Source organism: Macaca mulatta, chromosome 1, assembly GCF_049350105.2.
Source record: "Macaca mulatta isolate MMU2019108-1 chromosome 1, T2T-MMU8v2.0, whole genome shotgun sequence".
Classification (NCBI taxonomy): domain Eukaryota; kingdom Metazoa; phylum Chordata; class Mammalia; order Primates; family Cercopithecidae; genus Macaca; species Macaca mulatta.
The window spans coordinates 183,909,550-183,921,523 of NC_133406.1; the positions used below are offsets into that span (position 1 = coordinate 183,909,550).

General features: G+C 34.9%; 1 protein-coding gene across 2 annotated transcripts in view; it reads right to left on the bottom strand.

Moving 5' to 3' along the window:
• Nucleotides 1-7,031: 7,031 nt before the first annotated feature.
• PRKAA2 (protein kinase AMP-activated catalytic subunit alpha 2) overlaps nucleotides 7,032-11,974 on the bottom strand; it is a 62,810-nt gene continuing 57,867 nt past the window's right edge. The window contains exons 8-9 of one of the 2 annotated variants that reach the window (XM_015140450.3): nucleotides 11,498-11,624; nucleotides 7,032-10,273 (exon numbers count right to left, since the gene is read on the bottom strand). In XM_015140450.3, the coding sequence (XP_014995936.2) occupies nucleotides 10,035-10,273; nucleotides 11,498-11,624 (366 nt within the window). In that variant the 3' untranslated portion in view covers nucleotides 7,032-10,034. Of the gene's footprint in view, nucleotides 10,274-11,406; nucleotides 11,625-11,974 lie in introns of both variants that reach the window. The other variant, XM_077955840.1, reaches the window with a different exon arrangement.

Genomic DNA, 11,974 nt, shown 5'->3' on the forward strand with positions numbered 1-11,974 from the left:
CTGGGCACAGTGGCTCACACCTGTAGTCCCAGTATTTCGGGAGGCTGAGGTGGGCAGATAACTTGAGGTCAGGAGTTCGATACCAGCTGGCCGATATGGTGAAACCCTTTTTCTACTAAAAATACAAAAATTAGCTGGGTGTGCTGGTGCACATCTGTAATTCCAGCTACTCAGGAGGCTGAGACAGAATCGCTTGAACCTAGGAGGCAGAGGTTGCAGTGAGCTGAAATCACGCCACTGCACTCTAGACTGGATGACAGAGTGAGACTCCGTCTAAAATAATAATAATAATAAACAGCTAATAACTCTGATCTTATCTACTTCACAGGGTAGTTTTATGCTACAATGTAATAATATAAAAGTAATCTAAAATTCTTAATACACACTATGGTATTAGTGGTGTCATTTTTGTACCTGGCTTTTTCTGAAGTTGGAAGATGCTGAAAACAAAAATACATTTTTAAAATTCAAATTGTACGACTTGATAGAATGGCTGTTAAGTAATTTTTTTGCATAGACAGAAAAACGTTCAGTGTTAAAAGCCTATTAAATAGCATATACTGAAGAATAAGCTGTTTTGTCTAATATAAACTAGTACTTACTATTTATTGATATGGTATAGGTTTTTAGAAAAAAAATGATTGTTTTTCTATCCTTTCTATCCATACTTAATGCAGTTATGTTTCTATTTCACTAATATCAGTCCCACTTCCTCCATTCTTGGAATCAAAGCATCAAAAATATATTTCTCACATTATTAATCTGCAAGATTTCAAAATGTAAATACCATGACTAAGACTTCAGTGATATTCTAAGCAGATGTCATCTGTCTCCCAGAAACCCTGAGCATAAAGCTTCAATGGAAAGACTAAGTTTACATTTTATTTTCAATTTTGTATAAAAATAAAGATAATGGCATCATCAGATAAAAGGCAGCATAATAAAGCACTTTACTGTAACAGAGGCTTAACACTGGCCTATTCATAAACTCATTGATATATACGCCAGGCCCTCCAGCAACCTTAAGATGTCCCAAGACCTCCCTTCCCACTTCTGAGTTCCTCTGTGATATACTCACTCTTCTAAGATTTCTAAGATTGCACAGCAACCTTCTTGACCAGGCCCTCTCCTGCAAATCTTCAAAACTTTTTAAAGTATATTCTAGGGGGAAGAAATGGAAGAGGAAAAATATGAACATATAATAACAAAACTAAGAAGTAGCTGCCTCTTATTATGGGTGAGATTCTTCTCAGATTTTTAAAATTTCCTTCACTTTTCAAATTTCCTATAGGAAGCATCTATTATCTATGCAATTTAGGAAATAAAACATATTTTCACTAATAAAAACGAATCCGTTCTTTTCCTTCAAGTTTAGAAAAAGCGAATTGAAATCTTTACCTGTATATCCTGATTTCAATATGTTTGCATTTGTCTTTTTCATGAGGGCTAAAGTCTGTTTTTCAAAAAGCATACAGTCCAGGTGGGCCCAGCTTAATCACATGAGCCCTTAAAATTTGAAAATGGAAAGCAGTAAAGTCAGTCTCAGCAAATCAGAAACATGTCGTTGAAGAGAAGGAAGAAGAGATCCAAACCATAAGCCACTTGTTGCTGGTTTTGAAGATGAAGGGAGCCATGGGCCAAGGAATGATGATGGCCTCTAGAAGCTTTAAATGATTCCTAGCCAACAGCCAAAAAGGCAACAAGGACCTCAATCCTACAGCAGCAAGGAACGAAATTCTGCCAACAACTCAATGCAATTGGAAACAGATTCTCCTCCACAGCCCAGCCCTATCAATACTTTGGTTTCCAGCTTGTGTGACTTGAGGCAGAAAAACCAGCTAAGCCTGCTGGATTTCTGACATATAGAACAATAAGATAATTTGTACTTTAAGTTGTTAAGTTTGTAGTAATTTGTTACAGCAACAGTAGAAAACCAATGCAATAGCTTAAGTTAAAAACTATAATGTACAACTAAGATGACAAAAATGGACAAAGATGGTGTGAAATCGCCAATGAGTATAGGCAATCTTTTCCACTAACAACTTTCTTGTAACTATTAATTGGCGTGCAGAATACCAGCATAATGATGGAGCAGAAACAAAAATAGCTTTCAAATGAACCAGAGACTTTAATTTGATTTTGTGAAAAAAACTTATAAGCAATCAGGCTGCTTTTCTCTTTTGTGTTTGTTACCTATGAGTTTCATACAGTGCAAACATTAATTAGGAAGAATCTGTAACTATGAAATGCTATGTAAGTCAGAAAAACATCTTTTCCATATGGTTACTGTAAGACAAATCCTTCCCATATCATTTAACACTCACAAAAAGTATATAACAAACAAAACTGAAATTTGAATCGGAGATTATTTGAAAACAAAAGCACTGGAAGTCTGTTTGTTTGTTTGAGAAGGAGTCTCACTCTGTTGCCCAGGCCGGAGTGCAGTGGCGCGATCTCCGCTCACTGCAAGCTCCGCCTCTCGGGTTCACGCCATTCTCCTGCCTCAGCCTCCCGAGTAGCTGGGACTACAGGCTCCCGCCACCGCGCCCGGCTAATTTTTTTGTATTTTTCAGTAGAGATGGGGTTTCACCATTGTAGCCAGGATGGTCTCAATCTCCTGACCTCGTGAATCACCCGCCTCTGCCTCCCAACTCCCAAAGTGCTGGGATTACAGGCGTGAGCCTCCGCATCCGTCCTATTTTTTCTTGAAACCAATTATAAAAAGTGGTCCCAATTTTAACAATTAAAAAATTTTTCAATAAATACGTAATGAAGTACTCCAATGGGTCAATGTATCAACCTATTGATTTTTTTTTTTTCTTTTTCAAAGGTAGGCTAAGAATGAATGAATGCAGGATGTTTTTGAAAAAAAAGTAAATATTATATCCTATATTATGATTGTCATGACACAACCTAATGGCTGTTAATTTTCAGTTTTATTTGTTGCACTCAAAATCCACTGTATATTTAAGCATACATGACAAAGAACACAACCATTCTTCTTAAAATAATAAAGATACTATCCTTAGAGTTCACAGTTCTGTAACAACTTTACATTAAATGTTCAAAACATTGTACAACCACAGATATTTGTGAACAGTCTTGAGAGCTGTATTTTGGTACGTTAAGGCAGCTCCAGCCAACATTTTAAGAGATTCTGAATATTTGTTACAACACAGGACAAGTTTGATATTTGAATACTTGAGGTCTCAAGAAAGACTAAATGTCACCTAAGAACACCACAATTTGTGAAACTGTGATCTTACCTAAAAATCAAGATACTTATCAATATCAAAGATACTTATTTTTTTAAAAAAAGGAATTTACATTGAATGTGGGGATATAAACCCTGTATTTAAACAAGGGCTTCCAAACAGTTGCTCACACACATCTGTGAGGTAGGTTATCATCCACATTTTGTAAATGGAAAAACTAAATGAGGTTATGTGACTTGCTGCTGCTTCAGCAGCCAAAGGAAGAAACTGATTCCAAGTTAGATTTTGTTCTTAGCTCTGAGTTGTTTCCTTGACAAACTTTTTAAAGGGTTAAAATATAAAAACTGCCATTCATTGCATTAATTTTTAAAGCATAAGAAGGTAGCCAAATGTTATGTTTACCAATGTGACTTATAAAGTCAATCAACATGAAAGAAGTAGGGAAATACATTTAGTGAACAACTTCTGATAGTGATAGTGAGAGGCTGGACCAAGGAACTCAATCAGGCAGATGCAAACATGATCATTTGTAGGAGGCAGATCTAAGGAGAACTGAGAGGGATTAGAAAAAAAGAAAACATAGTTTAAACAAGTTTTACTATTACTCTTCTTATAATTTAAGGGAGAAGGCACAATTTAGTGTTTTGTTTGTTTGTTTGTTTTTTAGAACAGTGGATCTCTTTCTTTTCCACTTTAGGAAAATGTTATCTGTCTAGAAAAATTGCTATTTTTGATAGCAAAACTTATTTTAAAGAAATATGTAACTGTGAAAAATGCACGTTTAAATTAGTAGAAAAAAATTAACAGTGCAATTCTCCTTGGCTAGAATGTTTTTGTTCCTCCTTGAAATTTTAAATCAATACGAAGCAGCAACCCCCCCTGCCCGCCTCAAAAAAGGTCACACTGTGTGCACTGTGTGAACCTTGTCAAAATTCTATGTATTATTCAAAAACGTTTTTATGCCAGGATATTCTCCAAATTCTTACTTTTTTTCTGGAGAGTGCTCTATTCTAGGATTTAATTACACTTTAAATGTAATTGAAATTTACCTACCCTGCTTGTCCAAACCATCAAGAGCCACTTCCATAAAATCTAAACTACTTTAAACTATTTTTACCAAAAGTCACACACATAGTCACAACTGCAAACTGGCATTGCTATGCAAGGCTGGCAGTAAACATTAACATTAGCTTGCAAAATTAATACAGGCCTACAGTCTGATAACTCTTCTAGACCCAGCCTGATTCTTATCAGGCTATGGCTGAAGAAGTTTAATTAAAACTCAATCCAGTCTAGACTGTGAGACCTGTTCTTTGTGCTATTACTGTTCAGTGGCATCAAATGCATCATAATTATAGGTGGAAAGGCTAGTAAGGATGCCAGCAACTTGTTTAAAAGAAGTTTTTATAATTTTTAAAGCTCAAACATAAGTACGTTACAAAATTTTATAAGGTTTGGGAGAAACTCTATCAAGCTAATAATAATTCAGTGTTTATAAATTAGAAAAGTATTCTATGAAAATAGTTATATCATCTAATATACATACAAAATGAAAAATTATCAATCTGCATATGAAATTTGGATAAGACTATTTCAGATAATAGTCAAAAACTATAACAATTTAGACAGGGACTGAAGCTACTTTTCTTTTTCATTTTTTTGAGACAGACTCTTGTGCTGTCACCCAGGCTGGCATGCAGTGGCATGAACTTGGCTTATTCCAACCTCTGCCTCCCAGGTTCAAGAGATTCCTGTGCCTCAGCCTCCCGAGTAGCTGGGATTACAAGCAGCCTGCCACCACACCGGATAATTTTTGTACTTTTATTAGAGACAAGGTTTCACCATGTTGGCCAGGCTGGTCTCAAACTCCTGACCTCAAGTCATCCACCCACCTCGGCCTCCCAAAGTGCTGGGATTATAGGCATGAGCCACCATGCCCGGCCTAGTTTTCCATCTTGAAAAATGATTGTGCTATAAGAATCACATAAAATTATGAGAAGAATCATGTCTTAAAGTTTCTTCAGTATTTTTAAGCACCCTCAATAACTTAGAAATACTTATAAAAACCAATATGCTAATCATAAATATTTCAGATAATTACATCTTGTTAGTACAATCAACTGGTTAAAATAAACTAAGAACTATTTATTTAAGACTACTTTATGTCACTCTAAGACTTGAAAGCAAAACATCTGTATTTATTTTTATTACTCAACCACTCTGATGTTTTATTAATTCAGACTGTTCTTCCCCAGAGGAAAGGTGGTTTCCTATAAAGAGCGATTGATCACTGCTGGATACTTGTATGGTGTTAAAGCTTTATGACGAGCTTTCTGGTCCTGCTTCCTCATCTGGAAATGGCAAAAATGCTTTCTCTGGTTTCCTCCCAAAGTTACTGTAATAGTAAGTAAACAATGTGAAGGGTCTCTAGATCAAAAAATCACTATAAAAAATATATGGAACACTTTCATCACTCCAAATTTGTAACGCTTTGCTTCATGCCAAATGGACATGATGTTTCACCATGTTTGGATTTCTAGATGATTTTTGCCATTTGCATTTCTCTGGCAGCTGTATTTAGAAAAATATTCAAGTATATACCTTTGACATGCCTCACCAAATCAAAACAGAAACATTCACACTAGTATAAAAACTCTAAATATATAAAAAGTGAACACTAACACAAATCATATGAAAAAGCAGAAAAGAACTTTAAAGCTCAAAAGTACCTTAGAAGTGTTAAAATCTACCTCTCTCATTTTAGGAGTTATAAAAATGAGGCCAAACATAGGATGTGACTTACCAACAGATTGCACATATCCCTCATCCAGAGTTTTTAATAGAGTCTTTGAGAACTACTATTAAAATAAATTACATTTCCTATTTAAAAAGCCACAGGGTGACACAGGAGAACCAAGTAAATAAATGCAAGGTTGAAAAGGTTTGGGTCTTTAAAAACAAATAAACAAAAACAGACAAAATTGTGAACATGTCTAGCATTTAGATACTGAGATTTTACAACCATTAATAGGATGTAAATTATTAACCAGTGAATAGACAAAGTGGTGTCTGTGGCAGGCATGTTCCAGGTTTTTACATTTTATAAATGGAAAGTGAGATGCCTACATTAACTCAGTATACTGCACATTATTCGATGCTACAGATAAATCCAAATAGATCAAAAATCTATAATAGTTGTTTATGATTATTTTCTAAACTATGTCTCATTTAACAAAAAAAATCAATTTGTATTCCCTGAGTACAAACTGGCTAGGGAATAAGAAAAAGCAAACCCAGAATTATAAAACTGAAAAACCCATTTGCAGAAAATGGAGAATTGTTTGTGCTACATATAGCCAATACCTTGACATAGAAACACGATTATTTCTGATTTAGGCTCCTGGATTCTTTTTATAGATCGCTAGTATAAAGGAATGTAAACACTAGAGATTATAAAAGCATCTCCTAAAAGGTTAATCATAACAAAAACCCAACTTGCAAATGGTTTGCCTACTTCCCTCCCTGCGTATTCTATTTGAGAAGGTAGCTGTTCCTACATTGAAACATAAGGAATTAGATCTTCATATGGTATCCCAAAGAAAAGTATTTAGAAGATGTTCACTGACTACACATTTTAAAAGAATCAGTGATGATTCATTACCCACAGAGCCATAAGCATGAGTCACTAGTCTCTTAGACTTTTTTTTTTAACAAGTAATCTTGTTTCAGGTTTTTCAGTCACCCATTCATAAGAATAATGTTGCACTCAAATAATAACACAAGATGATTAAGAAAACCAAGATGTCATGAAACAAGTCACAGACATAGAAAATTCTATTTAATCCAGCATTCACTCATGATGAACATGTCTGCAAGTTAAAACAAAATGATTCTAATTTTCAATCAGACTCTCCCAACAACCAGTAAGAGAAAAGGAAGTGTTATTAACTACCCTGATTATGGCATTCTGGGACAATATTTTCCTAAAAAATGTATTTCCCAAATTTGCCTTTTTTCATGGGATATTAAGTTTTTTAAAATGAAAAATTAATTTGGGCAAAGTTCAACAGTTATATGGCTTTCTTTTTTTTCACAGAAAGACCTGTCAGTCTTTAATGCTGACATCTACTGTCATCTTCGAGGGGAAGAGTAGCATGCAACATTTTTCAAACTTAGCCCATGCAATCTTTTTTCTGTGGAGCATCTCACAGGATATACTTTGGGAAATGCAGTTCTAGAACTACATGGAGTTCATTTCCATGATATAACTAAGGCCTTATCTATAACCTAATAATAGAAGCTCTTCTCCTGAGTTTTAACTGGAGGAAATTATTCTTAGCCCACACTTACCTACCACATCCAGAGTTTACAAGACTGAAATGTGGAAATTTGGGGTTAACAACTGATTCTTTCCCTCTATCTGCCCATGAGCAACAAAAACACCTGCTGTAACAATGTTTTAGCTCTAATTGTGCTGGACTGCGTCTCCTGAAATCTTCTCTCTAAAACCCAACCACCTAGATTCACAAAATAGCTGTTTTAAAAACATACACATAAAAGAACCCAAACTGTGACCATTAGTTCTCCTAAAATTCAGTAGGTAAATATCAAACTACAGCTGTTCATAAATACCGGCAAGAGTTAGAAAACAGTAAATAAATTAACTCTTACAAAACATGGCAATCATCCATATAAGGTAATTTTGATATGAACAATTTTTTAATATCTGATGAGACTAATGGAGCTAAAACACCACTGGATTCCTTCTGTTTCTCTGCCTTCAAAATTTTTGTGGATTTTGTCATTAGGGTTAAGTAATCTGATTAGTTCCTTATTTCTAAGGTAATTCCATTCATAATCAGGACAATATTATGAAGTGGCCCTGGTTTTCCCAAAACAGGTGTGTGCCCATTTGGAGAACCCAAAATATGCCATATCTATAATGCACATCAGACTAACACAGCAGGACTGCTTATCTCTATACAAATAATCACAGCATCTCAAAGGGTAAAAATTACCCTTTGGTGCCACAAGATGGCAGTATTTCAATAATTAAACTTTAAACTATCTCAAATTGCAACCCGCCCTCATTCCCAAATTGGTGAACGATTCTTTTATTTTGATATTAAGAAGTTGGACTTATAAGTTACTTAACATCAGTTTTTAAAAGATCTGCAAAGCCATATGATGTGACACAATGCAAACTCCTAATTCAAAGAATATTTAAAGATAGACACACTTGTTTTCCACTAACACAGGAGTAACTTAGTCTAATATTCTCATTTGCTTCTTGGTAGAACATACATTACTTTTGTCAAAGAGAAACCTGTCAAGGTAATGTAATTTTTTTGTTTTCAAGAGCTTAATGTTTTTTAGGGTAATCCAGGTAAATAAGTGTTAATTACAACATAAAAATAACAAATAAATACAAATTAGATAAATTACACATAATTTAAAATTAAATACTTTTACTAAAACAAAACAAAATATAATCATAAACTATTATCTACCCTGCTATAGTTTGTGTTTTTTTAATCTTAAAAAAACCTGCACAAAGCAAAACAAAACAAAACAAAAACTGGTTTTTGCTTAAAAGCACTGGTGTGTGAATACACATATTTATTTATTGAAGAGAAAAATTTTTTCTTGATGTTCAAAGCTTCCCTGCCCTATCAGGTTCAACAGTGAAGGTCATAGCCTATCAAGCTTTGGAAGTGTACGAAAGCCCTTAGGGCCAGAAGAGTGTTTTCAAACTTGGAACTAGAAAAGATTCAAAGCTGTACCCACCAACCACTGAGGATCAAACAATGAACAAAGACAAGAGTGACTAGGATAGGTGGGGTGAAGGGAGTGGCTTGCCATGAAGAATCAGCATTATGAGATGCACCAGGACCCTAACATCTAACACACAAAATAAAGATCAAAGATAATTCTCATTTAAGGGACTGTTGATACCTTGCTTTTTTTCATTTAACTATTTTATCACTGTTTGGTGAAATGCAAAAATAAATAGAGCCAAAAGAATTTGAGAAAGGTAGGTTTTGAAGACATTTTTTAAAAGATGTAAGTATATGTAAAAGACAAAAGTTGTTGCAATTCCAGGTGTTCCAATACTAATTTGAAACTCGAATGCTCTTAAGATAAATATATTATTCAGGGAAATCTCAAGATAAAATACTGAGTCAGTTACAGCTGCTTTTAAGAAACCTGAAAATTGTGGTTACCTGTGACATGACCACAGTCCTTCTGTTGAATATACTAGGCAGTATTTGTAAAAATACTGTTAAAAGAACTTGGCTTCTGAAACCTTGGGGGCAGGTTTTTAAGATTTCAACATTTAAATAATATCTTACTCGTGGTTCTTTTACTTTTTAATCTTCTTTTGTTAAAATAAATTGGGGGCATAAACACAGCATAAAGCCTACTGAAATTTAGGAAGTAAACTGGATTTACCTACACCAAACAGTAAAGCAAGGAGGTGTTGCCAAACCACCCTTACATTGAGATGGTTCGCCAGTGTGGTGTGTTAATCATCCGTAGTGAACTCATTATTGTAATTAAAAATCTTCATCGATATTAACCTATTAAAGATACTGCCTATGTGAATTTATCATAGGCACAATAGAATTACAGATTTCTACAAGTAAATAAGATGTCAGATATTTTGTTTTCAGTAATTTCAATAGCATTGTGTGTCCCCTGGATATAATTCATGTCTCTCAATTAGTATTGCAGTGGATATTATCCAAAAGTAAGATAAAAATTTAAAGAATATATCTGATTTTCATAGTGCAATAACAGAAAGAAACTAGAGACAGATCAACGGGCTAAAGTAGTAATCAGACTGGCACACATTTCAAAAAAATCCATGGTGTGACTGCCCAGGCGAGGTGAAACTGAAGACAATGTGCTTCCGATCAAAGAGCCAGTGAGAGAGCCAGAAAGTGAATGGCTCTCTGCAGTTGTGGAATCAAAACTTGATCTTGGTCTGTGTAAGCCAGCAGCAGAACAGGAACGCTGAGGTGTTGAGGAACCAGACCTCTGCTCCACTACTTCATCTGAAATGGACCAAAGAAGAGCAATTTATATGAAAAGTATATATGCCCAAGCCCTTCCTATGAATTTATGATATTCAGAATATTAAGTAAACACATCTGAGCAAAGGCAACTTAATAATGAATGTCATGTTTCAGTGTTTTAGAAGCACAGTTCTCTTCCTTCCAACAATCATAACAAACATCGCTACCAATCACAACACGTGCACACAGCCAAAATGTGGCCTCTAAGTCCTTCTCAAATCGGAGTATTGGGCATTGATACTGGCATCAATCAAACTGATATCTCTTCATGTGAAGAAAGCGTATCCTTGACAACTTATTTTCTTCTAGCATATCAACAAAAAAAATCATTAAGGTAAAAATAAAAGTTACCATCATATATTGCCTTGGGGAAGTGGGGGGCAAAGTGAGAGAAATCTTGTTAAAACTGCAGATTCTACGATTCCCAGGACCAAAACACAGGGATCTGTGTTTTAATAACAACATGTAATTTCGATGAAAGAGGTCTGGGATCCATATAAACACTACCGTACATATTTGATGGTAGTTCAAGAGTAAAATTTAAATACTTTGTTTAAAACAACTTCCCTAACTCTAAACTCAGTTCCATTTTTGTTCCATCCAGCACCTGACCCTCAGTTTATTCTGGTTTTATCCCACTTGGGCCTCTGAAATGAATAATCAGATTTGGTTTACCCAAGTTTAATTCTTAGCACACACTAAGTTCTTGGACATGACAATTTTCCCTGATGCCTCTGGCTCCTTGATTGCCATGAGTACCTAAATCCAACCCAAATCCCAATGGAGACCTATTTGGTCACCCTGGCCACCCAGGATGAGGAAAGGTGATGAAGGGGAAAGTTTAGACACTACAATACTAACTAATAAAATATGAATGGAGAAATGTGACAAAGAATCTGACAAATCAGTTAATTTTAAAAAGTGAAACCTACTTCCCTATTGTTCCTTACTTGTGCTCCATGGCCAATACTTCAAATGATTCTTTTATGCCACGGAGATACTTCTTGTGGAAAGATGCCAGGTAAGAGGTATTCAACATGTCTTTCATCCTTTTCACTTCACTTACATTTTGGTTAAGTCTAAGATTACTTAAAAACCAGTGCATGACCTACCCACCGGATGTCTTCGAGATGATTTTAACATCTGGTCAACTAGTGCCAAGTTTTATCTTCTCAGAGCTCATGCAATGCATAGCTTCCTTACCATCAATGCTTTTAAAGTCCAAAAGATAGCTCCTGTTATCAACCAGGTAAAGTTGTAAGCTCATTTTCACGTAATTGCCAGTCACTGGATTTTTTCTTCTTACACGAAGATGGTATGCATTCACTACCTAAAGTGAAAAATCAATAAAAATAATCAACTACAAAATATCTCCCTTTTTATGCAAAAAAAGGTCAAAATAAGTAATTAATAGGGGTGAGATAGGAAAGGAATATCTGAATAATTTTTTTATATTACTGGTAGTTTACTTCAGTATTTATTTAATCCCCACTAGCAGTATTGTATGGCAATTAAGATTTAAAGGAAAAGCTACTTGAATAAATTTGGGGTACTGAAGAAAAAAGTGAAATATAAAAGAAAAAGAGAACCCAGAGATTACATCGGGTCTAGCTTTCACTCTAGATAAGCATCAACTCTAAAACATCAATTATAATTTGGTTGCCCAGTCTCTGCTTGAAC